At 42.4% G+C, this 25,530-nt stretch overlaps 1 protein-coding gene across 8 annotated transcripts in view; it reads right to left on the reverse strand.

Moving 5' to 3' along the window:
- Window positions 1-25,530, reverse strand: part of kdm7a (lysine demethylase 7A) — a 67,835-nt gene that overhangs the window by 39,206 nt on the left and 3,099 nt on the right. For all 8 annotated transcript variants that reach the window (XR_004414840.1, XR_004414839.1, XR_004414841.1 and 5 more), the window contains exons 2-6: window positions 16,317-16,402; window positions 10,910-11,027; window positions 7,209-7,369; window positions 3,956-4,094; window positions 134-320 (exon numbers count right to left, since the gene is read on the reverse strand). Coding sequence is in view for 5 of the 8 variants with exons in the window: in XM_033037799.1 (XP_032893690.1) it covers window positions 134-320; window positions 3,956-4,094; window positions 7,209-7,369; window positions 10,910-11,027; window positions 16,317-16,402 (691 nt within the window). In the remaining 3 variants the exon portion in view is untranslated. The remainder of the gene's footprint in view (window positions 1-133; window positions 321-3,955; window positions 4,095-7,208; window positions 7,370-10,909; window positions 11,028-16,316; window positions 16,403-25,530) is intronic.

Here is a 25,530-nt window from a genome sequence, read left to right on the forward strand (position 1 = left end):
CTAATCTTAGAGATGCCAACATTTTTGAGTTAAGCAAATATTTTGAGAGGAGCTTGGGGGAGGGATGCAGAGCTGGAATAATATACTTTTGTTTGCTTTCATGAACAGTTCAAGCTCACACCAGGTCACTTACCCACAGTACATGGTACCATACAGAGGTGCCTCCAAAGTCAATGTGGAAGTCGGTGTAACTGTCCTCCATTCCCATCAGACAATATTTCTGAACACAGGGCTTGGGAAAGATGGAATCTTCAGGCCAGTAATTCTCCACCCATGAAAGCTTCTGTACAATGTCAGGAACCTTCACCAAGTCTGACATCCTGCGTATAAATCAAGAGAATAAATGAGCAGCTTGTAATGGGGTATAAATAGCAAGTAAGTTAACGTTGCATTTGACATTAACATCAGCTCAATTTTGAAAAATGCCTTATCCTGTTAGACTGCAGTTCAACAGAAATAGTCCATTTTACATTCATAGTCAACAAAATAAAAACAGAATTCTTCACAGACAGCCCCCTGGGCTGAGGATGTCCACTGCACATCTGTGGGGTCGGACATGACTGATGATCCTTTGTGGGATCTAGTCTCTGCCACAGTGGATGTAGTCAAGGCTGGGTGGGTGGATTGCTCAGATAGTTGTGTATTCTGTCTGCTGAATGTGCATGGCCTTCATGCATACTTAGAGAAAGGAATACTACAGGATCATTCAGCTCATGAAACCAGCAAACAATCTGCACAAGCAACCAGCAAGGTCGAAAAAGAACTTCCTCACATCTTGTGCAATCCCTTACCCAAGTTCCAAAGAAAGACAAGCAAGTAGTTGGTAAAAATTTTAATTTGTGACAAAGTTGAAATGAAATTGAACTACCAGATAGATGACAGGCAGGGAAGGAATATAGAAAACAATCCATATCCAGATTTTGTCATAACCAACAGTGTATTGGAGAGCCAAGCTAATTTTTATCTCTTTGCAAAAGATGTCCCAGCTGTTCACCTTTTGCCAATTTTGCTAATGACAACTTCAAACTGCTTTTGGTGCATACTGTTTGTTTTGAAATGGCCATATCTAAGAACTGAGGAATGGTAGATCCAGTTTTCTTTTCAGAATTATTCTCAGGTAAACATATTGAATTACAGAATATGTTACACAATATGGAGTTAATATCTTTCGAATTTAAAGGTTTAAAGGTTTAATGTAACTATGTAACATACCGAAATAAATTTTCCTTAGGGGTAAGGTTAACATTTGAGTCCGTTATTCTTTAATGAATCATTCCTTACACAAGTACATTAATAATAAACGTTAAAAATACATTGGGCGATATACAAATGAGGCTAGGACCAAAATGTCAATTTATGACCTCATGTTTGCCATCGGGCTAAATGTTTGCTTTAAATGATCAATCACACCTTGGGGAATACAAAATGACCGATGCTATAGCAATTATCTGCTGCCTTGTGCCCATCAGACCCCCCCCCCTCCCCCCAGTTGGGCAATTAGGTGACTATTTGGGGAGTCTGGGAGGACCAAGGCAATGGATTATTATTCTGGCATGGGTCATTTTGTATTTCCTAGGCTGTGATTGATCATCTAAACCTGGTTTTAGCTGGTACCTTTAATATCGAGGCTAGCCTAGATTGGCCCAAGGGTCCATTTAGGGGGTCTGGTAGACCCTGGGCAGCAGATAATTGTTCTGTCATAGGTCATTTTATATCCCCCAAGGTGTGATAGATCATTTAAACTTGGTTTTCATTGGTACCCACAATATCTAGGGTAGCCTAGTTGGACAGCAGGGTCTAGGGTTAGGGATGTCTGGTACCTGTAGTGCTGTGGACTATTTGTCTGGCGTAACCCATTTTGCACTCTATGAACTCAACATGGTCATTTGGCATTATTTTTTAGTGCTACCTTGCTCGTCTATATGCTAGCCCATTTTTTCGGCCCTGTGTGGAGGGTCTGGCGGGCCTTTTGCAGTGGGGAATATGTCTTCCGTTTGTGTTGTTGATATAGGCGTGGCAGTGAGCACACCATGGTAGTGGATTTAAGTGGCACCTCACTCATTTATTTAGCACCCATTTTTTGGTCCCTTGAGGGGTCCCCCAGGTCTACACGCAGCGGGTGGTACCCGGCAGGTTCCCAATTCTGTTCATTCCCTACACACTCCCTTAGTCAGACATTGGTAGCTAGTTCATCTAACCTAATGTCTCTGGGCTGAAGGTCTATGTGCTCTGACATTTGTATAATGTTCAATAGCACTTGCAGTTCCTCGGCAAACTAAGTTATCCTTGCCTGCAGGGTGCAAGACCTAGGCAACAATCAAACATGGTTAAGTGGTAAATAACATTCACATCACCATCTATCTGATGGTGCTAACCATCTCCAACTAAAGGAGGTGTGACCACCTCTCCTTCATTTCTTTGATGTTACCACCAACGGAGTTCCCCTCTTCATCCACATCTCAATTATTAGCACAGACCTAAGGTTGAGCTGGACCATTAATACTACGGCCGCAAGGGAATATGTCGAGCTAGGCTGCCTACGGGGAGCTACTCAACTCCTGATATTGAAGCATTTCTATCATCTACTTGATTCATTTATTATATAAACCAGGGTGCAATGATATTCCTTGTTCGCATGATTGTATGATAATGATAAATGATAAATACAACAAAAACTACAATGACGATTAAAAATCAGAATGATGCAAAGATTGTAATACAATTTGCTGTAGTGCAAAAGACTACTCAAGTGCAATAACAGAATAGCTGAATGAGGTAGAGTTAAGAGTAGCTAGCAGCACCTCCAGGAAGATACTGTAAAGCAGGAAATTAGTTCAGGAGTCTAATAGCAATAGGGAAGAAGCTGTCCTCAAGTCCAGACATTGTGCTTTCAGGCTCCAGTATCATCTCACAGAAAGTTGAAAAGGGGATGGCCAATGTGGCAGCATCCTTGACACTATCAGCCTTCTTGATGCAATGCACCATGAAGATTGACTTGACAGATGGAAATGATGAGCCTGTAATGTACTAAGCTATGTTTTCTATTCCCTGGAGGTTCAGTTAGTCATGGGCAGAGCAATTTCCACATCATGCTGAGAAGAATCGTGTCAATATTGGAAGTTACACACAATCCTCATGGACATGCCAAATCACATTGATGTGCTTACTGATCACTGCATCAGTGTCACGGGATCAGGTTAGTTTATTGGTGATATTGATGCCAAGGAATGTGAAGCTGTTGGCAATTTCTGTAACAGGTCCAGTGATGGGGACAGTTTGTGTTCTCCCTCCTCCTCCTTCTCTCCTCCTCATTCCCCCCTCCCCCTCCAAATGCCCTTACGTCAACCAACTAACTCACATCTTGCTTATGTTGAAGATTGGTGCTCTGGCACCTACTCTTTCTTGTCTGGACGCACATAGCTATTTTGACCACCAGCCAATATATAAAGCTAACCACTTAATTGGCACTACAACCTCAAACTTAAGCATTCATTTTGTCAACACCAGCACAACATGTCAACATTGAGTATTGTCTAAGAAAAAAAAAATCACTGCAATGAATTTGCCTCGACAACTCTCAAACCTCCCCTCTACAGGCAAGGTCAAGCATAATGACAGCTTCATTTCTCAAACTGTTCATTAACCCCTCTCTGATTGGTGGGATTTTGCTGTTTGATTTACACTAACTAGCAATTAGTCAACAATTAACGGGCATTTTAATTCTACTGAATTACTTTCAGATACCCCATGGAAATGAAAAATAAATGCAGCTTCTTTCTCTCACCACCCCCCCCCCCCCCCCCCCCCCCCCCCCCCCCCCCCGCCCCCCCCCCCGCCCCCCCCCCGCCCCCGAGTATCTGTTGGCACGTTTAACAGCCACATTATCATATACCATTAAAGACATCGCACATTACAATGCCAACACATTTAACAATATTCAGCCCAAACAACTTACTTTGTATCAGAAAATTCCAAGCTAATAACATTTAATACTTTGGTTCGTTGGGCATTGTAATATTCTACAAACTCCCGCAGTTTCATCTTACAATCAGCTTGCCGAGCCACATCAATCACATCGATCACCTTCTCACCACCTTGGAAGATTAAAAATTAATAGTCAAATAAACTTGCAAGTCATGGCATACAAACAAGAATAATTAACTATGGCTTGAAACTTAAAATTACCAAACCCATTTGGATTCCATATTGAACAGAGAACTATTAAAAAAGATTGCCTGGGAGTTGAAGTAAAAGATAAATAAACAGTGAGGAAATTAGGGAAGTGAATAAATAAGACGTTATGGGGAATAGGAGATTTTAAGCAGGGGGCAGACATTGCTGGCAAAGCCAGTATTTATTGCCCATCATTAACCGCTCGCGAGAAGACGGTGAGTCGCATTTTGAACTAATGCAGTATTTTTGATGAAGGCACTACCACAGAGCTATTGGGAAGGAAGTTCCAGAATTTAGATCCAATCAAGGTAAAAAGCAGACACATTTCATCCTATTCAGCATGTATTTTGAAACCCACATTGGCCATGTTCCCACACACCAAGTGCTCGTCTTTCGCAATGGGGACAGATTTGGGAAAAGTTATTGAAGTAGCCCAAGTGATTAAATAATAACTGTACACATAAAACACATTAGATTAAGAACACTGTAGCTTAGGAAGGCGTCAACAATAAAATACATAAAATTCTATTCCTAACAGGATGTGTCCAACTTTGATGTTTCCCTCAGCAGTGATAACTGGAAACAGGAGTCAAAGTCTCAAAATAAGACAGCATCTATTCAAGGCAGATGAGAAGAAAGTTCTTCATGGAGGAATAATGAATCTTTGGAATTCTCCACCGAAGAGGTCTGGGGAGGCTGTCACTTAGTACAATCAAGACAGATGGATATAGTTTTAGATATAGAGGCAACCAAGGATATGGGGTTAGTGCAATGAGGTAAAACATCAAGCATGATGTTACTGAATGGAGGAGGTGGTGTCAAAGGCCAAATGCTTCTATTTGTTATGTTCTTATGCAGAGAAAGACAAGACAAGAGTCAAGAGTCAAGTCAAGCCAAGAGAGTTTATTGTCATGTGTCCCAGATAGGACAATGAAATTCTTGCTTGCTGCAGCACAACAGAATATTGTAAGGATAAATACAGAACAGATTAGTGCGTTTATATACCATAGACCAGGGGTGGGGAACCTGCGGCCTTCTTGGCCATTAAGTGCGGCCTTTTGAATGAATCCAAATTTTGTAGAACAAATCCTTTTATTTTTATTAATATGCTTTTGTTGGTCTTTTATTATTTTTTATTTTAATCTTAAAATGAACGTATTTAAAATACCAAAGAGTAAAAGAAGATTCAACGAAATAATTGCTGTTATAGTTCAGAGTTTGTTTGAAGTTATGTTTAATTGTCTGATGGCTGTGGGGAAGCAGCTGTTCCTGAACCTGGATGTTGCAGATTTCAGGCTCCTGTACCTTTTACTTGATGGCAGCGGAGAGATGAGTGTGTGGCCAGGATGGTGTGGGTCCTTGATGATGTTGGCAGCCTTTGAGGCAGCGACTGCGATAGATCCCCTCGATGATAGGGAGGTCAGAGCCGGTAATGGCCTGGGCAGTGTTTACAACTTTTTGCAGCCTTTTCCGCTCCTCGATGCTCAAGTTGCCGAACCAAGCTATAGGTCAGCATGCTCTCTATTGTGCACCTGTAGAAGTTCGAGAGAGTCCTCCTTGACATACCGACTCTCCGTAATCTTCTCAGGAAGAAGAGGCGCTGATGTGCTTTCTTTATAATTGCATCAGTGTGCTGGGACCAGCAGAGATCTTCGGAACTATGCCCAGGAATTTGAAGTTCTTGACCCTTTCCACCAGAGGTTGATATAAACGGGATTGTGGGTCCCTATCCTACCCCTTCCAACGTCCACAATCAGTTCCTTGGTTTTGCTGGTGTTGAGACCCAGGTTATTGTGCTGGCACCATTTGGTCAATCGGCCAATCTCACTTCTATACTCTGACTCGTCCTCATCAGTGATACGTCCCACAACAGTGGTGTCATCGGCGAACTTGATGATGGAGTTCGCACTATGTCCGGCTATGCCGTCATGAGTATAGAGTGAGTAAACCAGGGGGCTGAGCACGCAGCCTTGAGGTGCTCCCGTGCTGATTGTTATCGAGGATGATACATTTCCACCAATACGGACAGACTGTGGTCTGTGGATAAGGAAGTCGAGGATCCTATTGCAGAGGGATGCGCAGAGACGCAGATTTGAGAGCATGGTAACCAGCTTGGAGGGGATGATGGTATTAAATGCCGAGCTGTAGTCAATGAATAACAGCCTGACATATGAGTTTTGTTGTCCAAGTGGTCCAGAGCGGAGTGGAGAGCCAGTGAGATCGCATCCGCCGTTGATCGGTTGTAAGCGTACTGCAGTGCGTCTCGGTTCTTGTCGAGGTAGGAGTTGATATGCGCCATGATCAACCTCTCAAAGCACTTCATCATCACATACGTTAGTGCCACTGGTCGATAGTCATTGAGGCACATCAGCTTGCTCTTCTTGGGCACCAGTATTATTGATGCCCTTTTAAAGCAGATGGGAACCTCAGACCTCAGAAGCGAGAGGTTGAAAATGTCCATAAAAACTCCAGCCAGTTGGTCCGCCCAGGTTTTTAAAAACACGACTGGGTATACCATCAGGTCCAGATGCTTTCCGAGGGTTCACCCCTCTGAAGGATCTTCTGACATCGGCCTCTGTGACTGTGACTGAAATACCATCACGGCAAATGGGGGCTTGGGAAGGCACATCAATGTTCTCCCTATCAAAGCGTGCGTAAAACACACTAGAATTGGACCAAAGATGAATAGTTTTAGTTATGTGGAGAGGCGAGAAGAGTTGAAAAGAGTATACGCTAAGTATTCAATACATGTAGATAAGATAGGGGGAAATGTTTCAAACACTTTGTGTCAGAAAAGTAATTAACAGAGGAGACAGGTTTAAGGTGATTGGAAGACCAAGATGAGATATCCTTCGACTCCCAAACACAATGTGGTAACATCAGGAATGCACTGTTTGAGGAAGCTCATGAGGAAACAAGTAGAAAGAGAACCAATTAATATTCAGAAGGCAGAACTCGAGAGGAAACTTTCAGAGCCATGGATGACAAATGACTGAAAGTGACTGGGCTCCACCTCACATGTTGCCACCACTTACCCACATATTCTTCCAAATCCCTGACAGAAAAGGTGCTTGAAGGAAGAGCAATTCCAAGTCCATCTATCTTGGGCACCAAAATGGGAAAATCAAACCCATGCTTTTCCAGGTACTTGTGTGTCAGCTGGGTACCGTGCATCTTGATGACAATTCCACCAGCACTACGAGAAAGAAACAAGGCATTATGGAGCTCAACATTAATATTGGTGAAACATTCAGAGATTCTGATGGAAAGCCATCAATTGGAAATATTAAAAAAGGTTTCTTTCTTCCCACATGTTAAGTATTTACTTTTGGATTCAAAATTAATTTTTAAGGTAAAATAAGAATGTCTCACTCCAGCCATCCAGCAACCCAAACAAAGGCTTTATATTGAGTATATGTATATAGTATAGCTGTATGCATATATATGCAACCTCACCTACGGAACAGGAATCTCCATAATTATTGACAAAAAGGAAAAGTACCTCATTGGCCATCAGCTACTGAAACCCCTTATCCATGCTACTGTCACTGCAGAACAAGATTACCTTGCTGATGCACGATTACCTATCCAGCTGATCAATGCGAGCCCCATCTCAAATCCTAAGGCAAGCAAACGCTCAACAAGTATCCCTTCTAATTGTCCCCTGTCTATTTCTTGTTCTCTCCCAAATCTCACTTCTGAGATTGAAACACAAAAATCTAGGTTGGCACTCCAGTGTTGTATTGGCAGAGAAGGTGTTTTTCCATACGAGACCCGAAATTAAGATCCCATCTTTTCTAAGATTGCGCAGTGGGAACTTTGGCGTTATTTCAAAGACTATCAGGGAATTCACCGTAATGTACTGGCAAATATATAATCCCTCATCAACACCACAATGGATTACCTGGTCATGACATCTCTACGTTTGAGAGAATTTGCAGTGCACAAACCGCCTGATAACTTTCCCACAGTACAAGAATGACATTACTTATAATTTAAAAAACAACAAAAATGGCTGTCAAGCACTTTCAGGACATTCTAAAAGAGACATGTTTAGAACGAGGCCCCACCTTAGGTTTATTGAGCAAAAGTACAAGCGACCTGGGGTAATATATTGTCATGGATTGAGAAATAGTTTGTAGGAACAGTTTATTCCCCCCCCCCCCCCCCAGTCAGCAGTCTGCTGGGATGTGCGAATAGGCTCATCTATTCACATTATACATCGATCATTGGAATGAGGAAACAAAGCTTTGGCAGGGAACAGGTGGACCTGGGAAAAGTGTGAATGATGAGGAAGACGTGGAGAGATTCCAACATGATTTAGATCAGTTCAAAGAGGAAACACCTGCACAGCAGATGCAGCGTGATGTGTATAAATGTGAGGTTATGCATTTTGCTGCAAGTCAGCTTATCTGAATAATGTTAGACTGTAAAAAGGGGAAAGTGCGGCAAGGGCTAGGTGTCCTTGTACCCAGTGAGGTGGGTCAGGTGCAGCATGTATTTAGAAAAGCATTTGTCTTCATTGCACGAGAATTTGAGCACAGGAGCAAAGTCGTCTGTCTGCAGCTGTCCGGATCTTAGCTAAACCCCAGTTGAAGATTACAGTATGGTTTTGATTTCCTTATCTGAGTATGAACAGAAATATAATCCTGAGATAGCAGACTAGAGTACAAGGAGAGTTTGGGTTGATTAGGCCTGCACTCTCTGGAGTTCAGAAAAATTAAAGAGGATTTCATAGAAACTGTTAAAACCTTAAGACTACATAGATTGGATACATGGAGAATGTTCCCAATGGATGCAGACGTAATTCAGCCTCCAGACTCATGGTAAACCATGTAGTGCCCAGATAGAATTCCCTTCCCAGAATGCAGTGAAAGCCAAGTCAGTAAAAATATTCAAGAGCCAGACACATTCCTTACTTCCAAAGAGATGCAGGAGTATACACAGTAAAGATGGGAAAGTAGTGCCAAAATCAATAACTAACCCTGTTAGAATAGAATAGTAGAGCAGAGTAAAAGTGCTGAATGGCCTACTATTCCCCATGTTTCTACGTTACCACCTTCTGAGTGAAAGCATTTTTCCTATTGTAAATGGTAGACACAAAAAGCTGGAGTAACTTAGCGGGACAGGCAGCATCTCTGGAGAGATGGAATGGGTTTTGTTTTGGGTCGAGACCCTTCTTCAGACTCTTATTGCAAGATTTCCCGGTGCCTCGTTCTAGACCCCTCATGGAAGGGAGGCCTCCTCCCTTCCTCCAACCTGATCTGGAAAAATGGCAATCACATCCTTTCTCGACATGGAAGTCTCACCAGAGAGGGTTAGAGGGTTATGGATTAAACACAGGCAAGTGGGATCAGCTTAGATGGGCACTGAACATGGCGATGAACATGCTGGACTGAAAAGCTGTGTTTCTGTGCTGTATGATTTTGACTCATTTTTAGTTGTGTTTGTACATCACATTTTAGTGACTTGTATACGTCCACCTGAATATCTCACAGTTCTCATCACTTAAGGAAATAATCAGTTTTTCTGTTTTGTTCAAAGTAAGTAGAAGACCACATATTTGTGCCACATTATATTCCATCTGACATGTTTGCATCCAATTATTCAACTTGTCGATCACAACTTATTCATCTGTGGAATTCTCTGCCACAGAAGGCAGTGGAGACTAATTCACTGGATGTTTTCAAGAGAGTTAGAGTTAGCTCTTAGGGCTAAAGGAATCAAGGGATATTGGGAAAAAGCAGGAACAGGGTACTGATTTTAGATGATCAGCCATGATCATATTGAATGGCAGTGCTGGCTCGAAGAGCCGAATGGCCTACTCCTGCACCTATTTTTCTATGTTTGTCCATAACCACTGAAGCCTCTTTAAATTCTCCTTCTTATTCAGAATCCCACCTACTTTAGAAAACTTGGAATTGAGATACTTGGTCCCCTCAACCAAATGGCTAAAGAAGATTGTGAATAGCCAGAGGCCAAACTCTGATCCCAGCATTATCTCACTAGTCATATCCTGCCAACCAGAGAATGATCCAATTATTCCAATTGTGTACTATCTGCTAACCAGTTTTCAATCCACGTCAGTATATTATCCCAATTCCATGAGTTTCAACCTTGCTGGCCATCCTCCTGTGCGAGACTATATAAAAGGACTTCCAAATTCCAAATGCACCAAATCCACTAATTCCCCCTTTTCAAATCATATTCTCAAAACTCCAGTAGAGGATTCAATGATTATTTCAATTTCACAGATACAGATGGACTATGCTCAATCCTATTATTCTGCTGCAGCATTCTGTATTTCACTGTAGATTTGAGCATTTTGGTAGTTTTGTTCATTAGGAACTGTAACTTATTCCATCTGTCTCTACAAAGGAGAGTATTGACCGACTGAAACGCTTGCAGTCTGCTTTTAGGATGCTCTTATACATTTGCATTTGCAAAAGAAACTGGGAAATTTGTCTGCAGTTAGGAAAATTCCTCACATCACCACCATCATTCCACTTGCACTATGCCCGGCCTCTGCAAGATACTGGAACTGTCTGGGCAACATAAAAGAGACAAACACTCACAAAAATACTATTTCCTTTACTTATGTGCAGTGCATACAAAAAGCCTTGTAGCTGTAATGAAGCAGGGCAGTAAGTTGTTTACATAGCCAAGAAAGGCCAAGCTTTATCAAACACCCTTTAACATGCTACAAGCACAGCAGACAATTGAAGGATTCATATACCTGGGAAAGTGCCGGGCTCGGAGGTGCCTGACGAAAACCGGTGTACCTGCTTGTATCATCTTTACCGAGTCTGTGACCTCAGTGTAGTCATGTCGGTGCCAGTTTTTCCGTCTCTTCACTGCAGGTCAAACAAATAGTCAAGAGTGTTTAAGAAGGAACTGCAGATGCTGGTTTGAACCAAAGATAGACACAAAAAGCTGGAGTAACTCAGCGGGATAGGCAGCATCTTTGGAGAGAAGGAATGGGTGACATTTTGTGTCGAGACCCTTCTTCAGACAGGTTAGGGATAAGGGAAACGAGAGATATAGACGGTGATGTGGAGAGATAAAGAACAATGATTGAAAGATATGCAAAAAAGTAACGATTATAAAGAAAACAGACCATTGTAAGCTGTTTGTAGGGCGAAAATGAGAAGCTAGAGTGACTTGGGTGGGGGAGGGATAGTGAGAGAGTGAATGCCGGGGCTACCTGAATAGAGCAAAATCAATATTCATACCACTGGGCTGTAAGCTGCCCAAGCAAAATACGAGATGCTGTTCCTCCAATCACTCTGACAATGGAGGAGACCAAGGACAGAAAGGTCTGTGTAGGAATGGGAAGGAGAATTGAAGTGTCCAGCAACCGGGAGATCAGGTTGGTTCACACGGGCTGAGCAAAGCAGTTCCGCGAAACGATCACCCATTCTGCGTTTGGTCTCGCCGATGTATAAGAGTCCTCATCATGAACAACAGATACAGTAGATGGAGTTAGAGGAAGTGCAAGTGAACCTCTGCCTAACCTGAAAGGACTGTCGGGGTCCCTGGACAGAGTCGAGAGAGGAGGTATGGTGACACGTGTTGCATCTTCTGCGGTTGCAGGGGAAGGTACATGGGGAGGGGGTGGTTTGGGTGGGAAGGGATGAGTTAGCCAGGGAGTTGCAGAGGGAACGGTCTCTGCAGAAGGCAGAAAGGGGTGATGGGAAAATGTGGCTAGTGGTGGGATCCCGTTCTTGTGCGCAACAGCTGATTGGGTGGAAGGTAAGGACTAGGGGTACTCTCTGTTGTGACTAGGGGGAGGGGGAGCAAGGGTGGAGGTGCGGGGTACCAAGGAGACACGAATGAGGGCCTCATTTATGATGGGAGAGGGGAACCCCCGTTCCCTAAAGAATGAGGATATCTTGGATGTTCTAGTATGGAACACCTCATCTTGGGCGCAGATGCGGCTTAGATGGAGGAATTGGGAGCAGGGGGATAGAGTCTTTGCAGGAAGCAGGGTGGGAAGATGTGTAGCCAAGTTGGTTGTGGGAGTCAGTGGGTTTGTAATAGATGTCAGTCAATAGCCTATTTCTTGAGGGAGACTGCGAGATCAAGAAAGGGGAGGGAGGTGTTGGAGATGTTCCAAGTAAATTTGAGTATAGGATGAAAATTGGTGGCAAAGTTGATGAATCCCATGAGTTCTGCATGAGTGCAGGAGGTAGCACCGATGCAGTCATCAATGTAATGGAGAGAGTTCGGGGTTAGGGCCAGTGTACGCCTGGAACAGGGATTGTTCAACCTACCCTACAAAGAGACAGGCATAGCTGGGGCCCATGCAGGTGCCCATAGCCGCGCCTTTGACTTGGAGGAAGTTGGAGAATTCAAAGGAGAAGTTTTGAGGGTGAGGACCAGCTGAGTAGAGTGTTAGTAGAAGGAAATTGGATGGTTTTGCGGTCGAGGAAGAAACCGAGGGCTTTAAGCCCTTCCTGGTGGGGGATGGAGGTGTAGAGTGACTGAACGTCCGTAGTAAAGATGAAGGAGCGGGGGCTCGGAAAGCGGAAGGTCATTAAAGAGAAGATGAGCATGTGAGGTATCTTGGGTCAGGAAAGATTGGACCGGGGGGATAGAATGGAGTTGAGGTACATGGAAATCATCTCCGTGGGACAGGAGCAGGCAGAAACAATGGGTCTGCCAGGGTAGTTGTATTTGTGGATTTAGGGGAGAAGGTAAAAACAGGCTGTGCGGGGCTGGGAAACGATAAGGTTGGAGGCTGTGGAAGGCAGACAGCCAGAAGTGATGAAATCAGTAATGGTGTTTGAGATTAAGGCCTGGTGCTCATCTGTGGGATCATGATCCAAGGATAAATAGGAGGAGGTGTCTGAGAGTTGTCGCCTGGCCTCAGCCCGTCAAGAATGTTTAATAGTCATGTCCCAAAACAGAACAATAAAATTCTTACTTGCAGCAGCACAAAAGGTTTGTAAATAGTACACAATAGATAAGGTAATAAACAAAACAATATTACTGAAATATCCAAACAATAAATGAAATGTCAAAAACTGAAAATGCTGGAGATCAGAGATAAAGCTGAAAATGATGGGAACACCAAGGTCAGGCAGTATCTGTCGAGTGAAATAGTTAACATTTCAGGTCATATATCCTTCATCAAAACTGGGAAAGAAAAAAAATACAACTGCCAGAGATGTACACCTGCTCTTTTGCTAATCACTTCCCTCCATCCAATGACTCAAATGGTCTTTTGTAGCAGGAATTACACTTCTTCTCATCTACGATATCGCATTGCGCTCAAAGTGGAGTTTTCCCTGCATGTTTTCACAACCAGAGACTTTAGCAGGAGGCTGAAGGATGATCTTATAAAGTGTAAAAACATTATAGGATGAATACTCAGTGTCATTTATCCCCCCCCCCCCCCCCCATAAGGGAATCAAGAACTGGAGGGTGTGGGTTTAAGGTGAAAGGGAAAAGATTTAATAGGAACGTGAGGAGCAACCTTTTCCAAACGGGATGGTGGTTATATATAATGAGCTGTCACAGGAAGTACGTAGTTGAGGCAGGTGCAATAACAACATTAATATGCTTTTGGACATGGATAGGAAAGATTAAGAGGGATATGGGCCAAATGAGACAAGTTGAGTTGGGGCTTGTGCGGATGAAGAAGCTACTTGCCTGCTATATGACTCAATGAAAACATTGCTTTAAAGAGCAAGAAGTTTAGACTGGATTTAGGAATCTATCTCCCAGAGTATGGCCGGAATCTGGAATGTACAGTCTAAGAGGGTAGAGGAGACAAACTCATAATATTTAAGTATCTGGACAAGCACTTGAATTGCAAGGCACAGAATGATAGGGACAAAGTTCTGTTAAACAAGATTAGTATAGATGAGTTATTTTATAGTCCTTGTGGGCAGGGTAAGTTAAAGGACCTGCTTCTGTTATATTACTCTGTGGACCTGAATAACTAGTCTTCATCAAATCCCACAAAACCATTCTGGAGATTGAGAAGTTGGGATAAATCCAAAATGTGCAGTGCCAAGAAACATTTTAGCTTGGCATCAGCATGGGTCTCATCACAGAGAGCATGACTAGAGATGTCACCCAGACCCCAATGTTTGCAGGAAAGAAGGAAACCCTGCCTCCATTTCCTTCTCACAATTCCTCCATCTCATTGCTCTGATGAGACTGATGCCACGGGTGCTTCTTTCTCATTTAAATGTGGCTGCCTCTCCACCATAGAGCTCTGAACCACATCTCACCTATTTCACTCATCTCTGCTCTCATCCCCTCTCCTCCTGGATACATCAAGGTCTGGAGTACCCCAGGCCTTCATCTTCGACCAGCATTCATTCAATGGATCATCCGTTGTAATTTACACCACCCTCAATATGATTCCAGCCACAGTATTTTACTCCTCCTTTTCAGCATTTTGAAGGATTTACCACTCTTTACCACTCCCTTTTCCATTTCCAACAATCACTCCCATATCTATGGCACTGTTCCATGCAAGCACGGGAGATGCAATACCTATCTTTTCACCTCTTCCCTACTTATCATCCAGGGACCAAAACAGTCCTTTCAGGTAAGGCAGTGATGCACCTGCAGTCCTTCCAATTTAATGTACTATATTCAATGCTCACACAGCAAGATTGTGGTGGCAGAGGCAATGTGGCTGCTGGAGATTCTGCAGCAACCTGGGGCTGGATCAGGTCAGGCAGTGCTCCAAAAGGCCGAGCGCATGGATCGGAAGCAATCTGCAGCAGTGCAGACCGGCAAAACAGCGACGGAGAACATTGACAAGATTGGCTGGCCAACCTCTGCAACTCTATGCCAATGCCGCCATCAGGACAATGAGCCGTTATGGCCAAATTAAGACACTACATTTTTAACAGCTTTGGACTTGAATCATACAAAATGGCACCAAAAACATCACAACTCTTATATACCGTCTCAGTTTAACTCTTCGTATGCTCTTGTACTTAAGTATGATTGAGCATATGTACAGCAAGATATTTATTGAATTATATGCAAAAAAGGAATTTCATTGTATCTAGGTACATGTGACAATAGAGTACAATTGAACCATTGGACCAGAGTAACCTCATCTACACTGAAGAAACCAAACAGATTAGGTGACTACTTTTGGAGTGCAGTCTGCAGAGGCAACCTTGAGCTTCCAGTTGCCAGCCACTTTAATTTATTATCCCACTTGGACTTATATGTGGTCTTCTGCACCATTACAATGCTGCTCAGCTCTAACTACACTTTGTCTTTCATCTCAGCTCATTGAAACCTTCTAGACCCAAAGAAAAATTCCATAGCCTCAAGTAACTCAAATAATCTTCTGTCCGTATCAGAATTAGCCAGCCTATCGATGGTATTGGCTCAGATTTACCTTTGTCATTAGAGCAGCATGAATTGCCTATTTCCTTCGATCCATAGATGCTGAGCAACATTCACAACTATACGTACACATTTATGTTACCATGGTCCAGGCTTTATTGACACAGGTTGATCATACGCTGAATAATCCAACCACATTTTTGTTTGGAAGTGGAAAGAACTAATAGAAATTGCATTAATTGCAATGTGTAAAAAGAGTTGAGATACTGTCTTATAATTTTGCTGCATGTCATTGTGGGATATATCAAGTCTTGATTGGTGAATGTTTAGTTTGTGACTTTATTTGAAGCAGAAATAATATGTGAATGCTTCATTGAGTATAATTCCGACTGGTAACTATGCACTTCGTCCAAGCACATTATCACATGCGTCATGCAAGCCATCTTAAATGACCACCTAAACTGTCATTTGGCAACTTAAAAAACTGCCACGGTTGCCCGGCTGGCAACAGGGAAAAAAAGTTAAGCGAGAGCCCTGCAAACATGGCCCTTTTATCCTATCCATTCCTACCCCATCCATCCTGCAACTTTGACTATCTCTCCTTCCCAGATTTGATGACGCTTTGACCTGGAGTATTAACCCAGTTCTCTCCTTATACATGCAGCATACCTGCCAAATGTTTACAGCATTTTCTTTTTGTTTCAGATTTTTAACATCTTCAGAATTGCAGATTTCATTCTCGCTTTAGAAAAGGGTTGGGAAAAGCAGCAATTGAACACTAAGATATTTTCTTCGAAGGGTTCAGTCTTTAAACTCACTCAGAGAGGCTCCATGTAAGATGGCACATTTGGGACAGTGGTACAAGTCAATGTCAACAGCTTGGTGTTCCTCCACTCGTACACAACTGAAAGAGAAAAATACAGATTTACAGTCGAGCAGAGCCAAAGACTACATCAAATTCCAAAGTTAAATTGTTAAATAACCAAACATTGCTGCATCACACATTAAATTTCCACCTTGTAGGGCCAACAACCCGATGCATAATACATTGCAACACAGAAAACCTCCAACACTTTCCCCCTGGACTCCGTGCACTCAAGTGTGTAGTTTATAAACTGCAGCCTTCAGTCCCACAGCAGATTTTTATTGCTGGGTTAAGGATAGTGTCTTCACTATCACTTGTTTGCAGTGGAAAGCAAAACAAATCAGCTAGTAGGATCTCCATCTATTACAGCAAATATCAGATATAATCCAAAGACAGTAAAAGTAAATGTTGCAAGTATGTTTATAATACTAGATTTAGTTTCAACCACAAAATAAAATAAAAGCAAGTGCATCGTTTCTTGTTCCTCAAAAAATAGTTAGGAATTATCCCAAGATATAAAATTGTATTTTAAAACACAACCCCAATTGAAACAACAATATGAAACAGAGATGGATAGCAGGACAGTCTGTGGGAATGTCCAGAAGAGTGGGAAGATGCAGCAAAAGCATATCCTTTTCCATCAAGACTCAGGATTCAGGCATATTGCACTACTTTGCATCAGTTTTTACACAATTCCTCTGGCATCATGATTGGTGGTAACCAGTTCTACATTAAATGTACTGGTTTTTCCCAAATCACGATCTGCTCCAGGGTTGAATCTCACCCTTCACACTGTCCTGAAACAGATGCTTACTTATCCACCAAAATCAAGAGCAGCTGGGAGCCAGAGACAGCAAAATGCAGATCTGCCCATAGGTTGCTGGTCCCTCTGTATTGCACTCAAAAACTACGGTTCTTCATCAGTAAACCAAAATCATACGAGACCTGGTGTGCAACTGCCGCCAACCTTTCCAACTGTTGAACATGAAGCTGAAGCACAGAGTCAGGAACCTGGTGGACAACCCCTACTGTGACAGACCTGATCATTGCATTATGATCATACCCTGGGACTCAAGACTCTTCAACAAAGACATAACTGTCCAGAGCGAGGCATGACAGAACAGACTTCATGAAGTTGTTTACGCCATTAATAATGAACTAATGTGGAGTTTTAGCAATTAATTGTGTTGATTATAAACTTTGTCACTTGATGGATCACTCTAGCAAGGAACCAACAAATGTGACCAAAAAAAAAAGTGTATTTCTACCACGAGCAAAACCGGACTAGAATTCTAATGGGAACTGGTTCTCCTTTATGAATTCAACACCAGAGCTGCAAATATGTGAATCGCTGGAAAGCATGATTAGCAAGGGTGGGGAAGGCTAACAACAGTCTTTCTCCTGACTAAATGCTTAGAATGCAGACACAAGGCACTGCAGATGCTAGTTTACAAAAAAAGAACAACATGCTGGATTAACTCAGCAGGTCAGGAAACATCTCTGGAAGACATAGAAAGGCGATGTTTTGGGCCAAGACCCTTTTTCAGACAGAACGTGGAAAGACCATTTTATCAGAGAGAAATGAACAAGATTTCCATATAATGTCCTTAATCTAGATATTGACACCCATCAGAATTACTTTGCTATCTAAAGCAATAACCAAAAGGCCAATACAACACTATGAAAGTACAGGTAACTGCTGAATTGACCACCACCTAACCTATTCTGTAATTTGCATCAACTTAGTCCCCCCAAAAATAGCAAAAGAAATACCAACACAGGAAAATAATATCAGTATGAAAGGACTCAAGAGCACAAAATTAATTGTAGACACAAAATGCTGGAGAAACTCAGTGGGTCAGGCAGCATTAAGAGAAGGAATGGGTGACGTTTCGGGTTGAGACCCTTCTCAGACTCCGATTGGACATGTCCTTTTTCAGACTCAGAAGAAGAGTCTCAACCCAAAACGTCATCCATTCCTTCTCTCTAGAGATGCTGCCTGACCCGCTGAGTTACTCCCGCATTTTGTGTCTACCTTTGTTTTAAACCAGCATCTGCAGTTCTTTCCTGCACAAAATTAATGGTTTAGCACCAATCTAATGACTCAAAGCAAACATAAGCCAGAACAATCCCTGGACATTCCCGAGGTCTACCATAATTAGCACCAGTGAAGGGTGAATTTCTACACCAGAGTCAAAACTGGTTAAGTAATGCATTATAAATACAAATCATTATTGGACTGGTCATGCAAATAACAGCATGCTTTCTGCTGCAATCTCAGCATTACTCCAGTCTGGCAAAGTGTAAAAGACTAACCAACAGTTAATAGGTAGGACCCCTGGATCAGGCTCAATCCTTACTTCCAGCACGACTTAACTTAAATTTCCTTCATATAATATGAAGGGGATATGCTGGAGATATCAAATGTCCATTTTTTTTTCCAAAAGGATATGTCCAATTGCAATGATTACAAAAGTGCTTGCTTTCTGCCTGCCATTGTGAAGGTTCTCACCAGAACCCTCATCAATTGCCTCCTCACAGAACCAGAAAGCAGCCACTTGGCACCTCAAACTTGCTCCAATCAATATTATGGTGGATCTGATTGTAAGCTCACCTCCACATTGCTGCCTACTCTGGTATCCTTCCACATACAGTCCTTCCCAGAAGAAGAATCTATCTAACCAGGCCTAAAAATATTCAAAGCCTGCTTCACTGCCTTTTGGGTTAGGGGGATCGACAGACACACGACCCTGAGAAACCATTTTGCCTCATTCTCGTCTTATATGCACAATTCATTATTTTTAAACAGGAGCCCCTAGCTCTAGATTGCCCTTTTAAAAAAAAAACCACACTTGCCAAAACCTCCAGTGAATTTTTGCATGGGTCACTCAAATCCTTTCTGACTCAAACTTCAGCCAATACAATTCTAGCCCTTCCAACCTCTCATCGACAATCCAGATATTAGCTGCTTCCAATATAATTACACATTTCCTTAAAATGAGACCAATACTGTACACAGTACTTCAGATATAATCTCACCAATGACCTGTATAACTGAACCTCCTAATTTTGTATCCCACATCTCTGACAATAAATGTAAACATTGTTAATGTTCCTAATTTGTTGTACCTGTACACAAGCCTTTTACAAATCATGCATAAGCAATAGTTGGCCAGTCAGTCCCTCTAGCATGTGCCACAATTCAATAAAATGTTAATGATTCTATCTCACCACTAATTCCTGCTCTCTCCATAGAATCCTTCATTCCCTTTGTAATTTAACTTTGTCATTCACTGTGTCAATAAATTCCATGATTCCAACTCCACAGGTCTTTGTGCTGGAGAATTCAAAAGAATTATGACTCCCTGAACAAAGAAATTCTTCATCTCCATCCCAAACTTATTTTGAAACCACAACGGTAGTTCTGGATACATCCCAAAAATTGAGCGAGGCATCATCTCAGCATCAGCTTTTACAGTCTACTAATATATTTATTGTTTCATTAATATTCATAATTACTTCAACCTACACCTTTGCTCCGTACATCAATCTCTTCACCACAAAAATTAACGTTCCCTACAATGCCTCCAACGTATCAGCATTTAAGCATGGAGACCAATGCACAGAGTAATCTAGACAAAGCCTTACCAGCATCGTGCAAAGCTGCTTCAAGAACTTTATACATTAGTCTTCCTACAGACTTGCTGTACCTGTTTGATTAGTTTTTATGTTTCATGAACTAGGACCCAAACACCCTTAAAGCACATTTTGTCATCTCACTTCACTTAAATAATAATTTGTTTTCTCATTCTTCCTTATGAAGTAACATTTTCTCACATTACATTCAAGCTGCCAATATCTTGCCCATTCACTTAACTGATCTATACCCTTTTGCAGTTACTTTGCATTCTTCTCAATTACCCACCAATCTCCTTATCAACAAAACAAAGACAAAGTGCTGGAGTAGGGGGAAAAACTTTTACACCCACTCTGGCTGGCTGGCAGGAAACAATTTTCTATTCCTAACAAACAATTTTATTTTCGACTATAATCTTTGATCTTGCACCTTATCAAAAGCCTTCTGGAAATCCAAGTATAAACATCCACTGGTTTTCTTTATCCACAGGATATGTCATGCCTTCAAAGGACTAAAGTAGATGGGTCAAATGTGATTGAGACCAAACTGACTCAAGTCAAGTCAAGTCAAGTTTATTTGTCACATACACATACGAGATGTGCAGTGAAATGAAAGTGGCAATGCTCGCTGACGTTTGTGCAAAAGACAAACAACCAAACAAACTATAAACACAATCATAACACACATATTCTTTTACATAATAAATAATGGAAGGAAAAACGTTCAGTAGAGTTAGACCCTGGTGAGATAGGCGTTTACAGTCCGAATGGCCTCTGGGAAGAAACTCCTTCTCAACCTCTCCGTTCTCACCGCATGGCAACGGAGGCGTTTGCCTGACCGTAGCAGCTGGAACAGTCCGTTGCAGGGGTGGAAGGGGTCTCTCATGATATTGTTGGCTCTGGAGTTGCACCTCCTGATGTATAGTTCCTGCAGGGGGGAATGCTCGTTCTCATTGTGATTGCTCTGTGTTTTTACTGCTTTAATAGTTTCTGATATCCTCCCCAGCACAAATGTAAACCTAATTGGCCTGCAACTTCCCACTTCCTGCTTCCTTCCCTTTGCAACTAAAGTAACATTTATCTAATCTATTGGAACTTTCCATGAATGCAGGAAATTGGAAAAGTAAAAGCAATGTGTCAACAATCTCAATAGCAACTACTTTTCAGATCAGAGTATGAAATTAATCTGGACTCAGGCCTGTCAGTCCACAGCTCTAATAATTTGCTCAGTACCACACTCCTGGTGATTTGAAATATTCCTCCAAGTATCTTCCTTCCATTCAGTTCCCACTTTAGCAGCATGTCTAAAACCAATGCAAGTGAAGACAAATGCAAAGTAACAACTTAATTTGCATCTTCTAACTCAGTGATTCCCAAAGTTTTGATACCTGTATACCACTTTGTAAATTTTCGTAAACATCTTATACCCCTCGTTAAAAACAATCGTATTTCATTGTAAAAGTCGATAAAAATTGCATACATTTTTATTTTGCACACATACTCACACACCCACCTTCTCTGGGACAATCGCTGAGGTCGCCGATGCTCACCACATCCCCGGGGCCAACGCCACTGTCGCCGACCTTCACTGTCTCCAGGGGCCACCGATGCTGCTGCGGCCAACCCATATCTCTATCCCAGCCCCCCACTGGCCTCCATCAGCGACTCTGCCGACTCTCACCTCTCCACCGGCAGGCCACAGCCGTCACCTCACCAGAGTTCCAGGCTCAGCACCAGGCCCACAACATCCACGATGCAGACAGCACGTGGTCTGACTCTGCTGGGTCCCATTGTTCCCCCCCACCCCCCTTCCTACAGGGAACCTCAGTAGTGATGGGTCTTCCCTTTCCCCCTCTTTCAACCAGGTTACCCCGATCACACACCCTCTAGTTAAAATTCCCCGCAAGTTTTTTTTCTATTTGTTTTACAGAGGTGCGGGAGCGGTGAGCTCTGGCAGCACTGCACCCTTGGTTGTCATACGGGAGTCTGCAAACTACCCAAATACAGCAGCTATCACAACTCGAGTAGGAGAATTCATACAAAATATATAAATTATTTGCAATTATGTATGTATAAAATAATTCATAACCACAATATTTTTTTCTAATAATGAATCTATGTTTCAGTAGTACATAGCTGAAAATTGCGGCATACCCCCTGAAGACCTTTCGCGTACCACTGGGGGTAGGAGTTCTAACTCATTAGACCATAGCAAATACTGCATCATGACTGCAGGGGAGAAGAAACTTGAGAACGTTTCCAGGATTAGCCAATTACTGCTATGGGAAAGACAGTATAAAATAAGATTATCTTTTTCAGGATAGAGGTGGTGAAGGGTTGAATTAATCTGTGTATAAAATTATGTAATAAAAAGGTTCATACCAAAGATAGACTCAAAATGCTGAAGTAACTCAGCAGGTCAGGCAGCATCTCCGAAGAGAATGGATAGGTGACATTTTGTGTTGGGATCCTTCTTCAGACTGATTAAGGTGGGGGGGGGGCACGCCGGGGATGGGAAGAAGCAAGAAAACACCAGGACAAGTCAGGGTCAGCACTAAATGACCTCTGGCAAGCAGGTTCCCTGACAGGCCGATTGTTGGCTAGAGGGATAGAGTTGCAAACTGTAGAACTGGTTAAAAGTCTTCAAGTGGAGGAAAACGGAGAGGGGGGGGGGGGGTGGGGGGGTAACAAAGGGGAGGCGAGGGGTTTGTAGAAGTTACCTAAACTTGGAGAACTCAATGTTCATACTGCTGTATTGTAAACTACCCTGATTCTGGCAATGCAGGAGGCCTAGGACAGAAATGTTGATATGGGAATGGTAGGGGAAGTTAAAGCAGTTAGTAACTGGGAGATCCAGTAGAACCTGGCGGACAGAGCACCTGTTCAGCGAAATTTTAGTCAGCCAAGGTTTACTCGATCTCCCAGTTGCTAACCACTTCAACTCCTATTACCAAATTGACCTTTGTGTCCTTGTTCACTTCCATTGCCAGAGTGAGGCCACGTGAAAATTGGAGAAATTGCATCTCATTTTGTTTGGGTAGCTTAAAACCCAGCGATATGAACGTCAAAATCTCAAATTTTAGGTAACTTCAACAAACATCTTTGCCCCATATGCAAATGAACAGTTTAAAAGTTATCTGAAAAGACACAAATTAATCAAAAACAGATGTAATTTAGTCTTTGAAATAAAAACAGCTCAACCAGAAGTCACACCCTTGTTGCTCAATGCTATGCCCTCCTATTTGAAATATATAGTGCATATTATGTTTCATGGAAACGTGGATAAATTGTCACTCAAATTACAATCCTATCACCCAGTGGCTGGGCTTACCCCAGAACCTGATCTTCAAAGGCAAGTATTTATAATGAGGAAGCTATACTACAGAAATACGCTTTTTTTTATAAACTTGCTTGCTATACCCGATTGTGAAGGGACTTTTACTCTATTCACTATACTGGCCCAAGAATAGAGTCAATGCAAGATTAAAGAATGAAAATGAGTAATGGCAAAAAATAAGAATAAATAAAAGGAAAAAGATTGGGGAACAGTAGGCGGTGGAGTCCATAACATCAATCTCTTTTATATGAAACCGACTACTGTATGAACTGAATAATAGCTGACTGAGGGGCAGAGAAGAAAACTTGGGGAAGCTAAAATGGACAACAGCTTTGGTGAACAATGGTATAAAATACTCACGGGAAATACATAAAACCCTCTTCATAGATCAGAAGAGATGCATCATAATACAATCGAACCAAATCATTTATGATACACTGACAAATAATGAAATATGGAAAATACTGAGGATGAGGCAGTAAATACCAATTTTTCAAATTTCATCTCCCATGCAGTCACAATTTTCCCTGCAGTGTAGTGATCAGACAGGATGCTGTACTTGTGCTGTGGTTTAATGAGCAAGAAGTCAGTAATATAAACAGATGTGTGAATAATTAAACATACAATGAGACATAAAATAATATTTACAGGAATATCAATGAAACACAATATTCTAAAAGAATAAGACCACAGAGACTGACAAGTTAAGATACAGGGATCTGTAGATGCTGGTATATAAAAAAAGACAAAGTGATGGAGTAACTCAGCGTTTCATGCAACATCTCTCGAGAATATGGAGAAATACAGCATGGAAACAGGCTCTTTGCCCCACTGAGTCCACGCCGACCAAGCCAGATTGATAAATAACAGCCAGTTTGTTGAATTTAAGATCAGCCCTTCCATGTGATGCTGGGACCCAATGGGTCCCACTTAGTCTAGTAACTTAGAAAACTCTGAGCTTGGATGTGGATGTATTTGTGGATTTGTGTGTTTTTCTGTGATTCACATCGCCTCGAAAACACGATGCACTAATGGTGACATTTTTACATATTCCGATAGAGATTGACCTCATGATCTCGAAAATCGCCTCATCACAAAATTTGATTCATTATTTCTTGAGTTTAATTAAATTTATTCACAAATCTGAGATATTTTTCAAAGCTAATGAGCTGATGACGTCACAATGGCTCTGCTCCTCGCGGCCAGCTGCGCAGTTTTTAACGCGCAGCCTGCTGGCCACTGGTTTCCATGAGCTGCGAGTTATGTAGACCCCCCCCCCACCGCGTAACTCGCACTCGGCCTGCCGTCCTCAGCACCCTGCCCCGCCCACATCACAGCCGCCTTCCTCCTCCAGTGATATAGATTGAAGCTGCTGATCACGCAGTAATGTGGTTGGGCTTCCGAGGGTTTCAGAGGTCCCGCGATGTCCCGAGAGCTGCCGAGACCCGCCGCCCGCTCGCAGTCGGCCCCGTTCGCGCCGCCCGCTCGCCGAGTTCAAGTCCACCCTCTCCCTTTTTCCCCCCTCCCCCTTCTCTGCTCCACCTCCCTCCCTCCCCCCCCCACCTTCTCTGCTCCACCTCCCTCCCCCCCCCCCTTCTCTCCCCCCTGCCCCACTCCACCTCCCTCCCACCTCTCCCATCCCCACTAGATAGGGTGGGGATGGGGTAAAAGGTGTGTGTGTGTGTGCGCGCGCATGCGTGTACGTGCGCTGAGGGGACATATATATACACACACACACACACTTAACTTTTTCTCATTCATGTTTATATTGTTTACCATGTACTGTTTACATATCTGTTGTGCTGCTGCATGTAAGAATCTCATTGTTCTATCTGGGATATGTGAATAAAACACTCTTGACTTGGCTCTTACAAACAGGAAGTTACTGAACAAACTTTTATGTACAGATCATAAAAGGAATGAAAAACACTTGTTATAATATCTTGTAATAAATACATTTCAAACTCCACAAGTTTACAAACTTCAACAGAGAGAAAATGAAAACAAATTTGAAGCAATTCAACTGACGATTTTCAACACAAACTCATCTCAATCTGGTCTCCCTATAACATAAAACCCACTCCTCAGCAAAAACAAACCACTCTCTCTTGTGGAAACAAAGAACTGCAGATGCTTGTTTATACCAAAGATAGACAAAGTACTGGAGTAACGTAGGGGGTCAGGCAGCATCTCT

Source organism: Amblyraja radiata, chromosome 19, assembly GCF_010909765.2.
Source record: "Amblyraja radiata isolate CabotCenter1 chromosome 19, sAmbRad1.1.pri, whole genome shotgun sequence".
Classification (NCBI taxonomy): Eukaryota; Metazoa; Chordata; class Chondrichthyes; order Rajiformes; family Rajidae; genus Amblyraja; species Amblyraja radiata.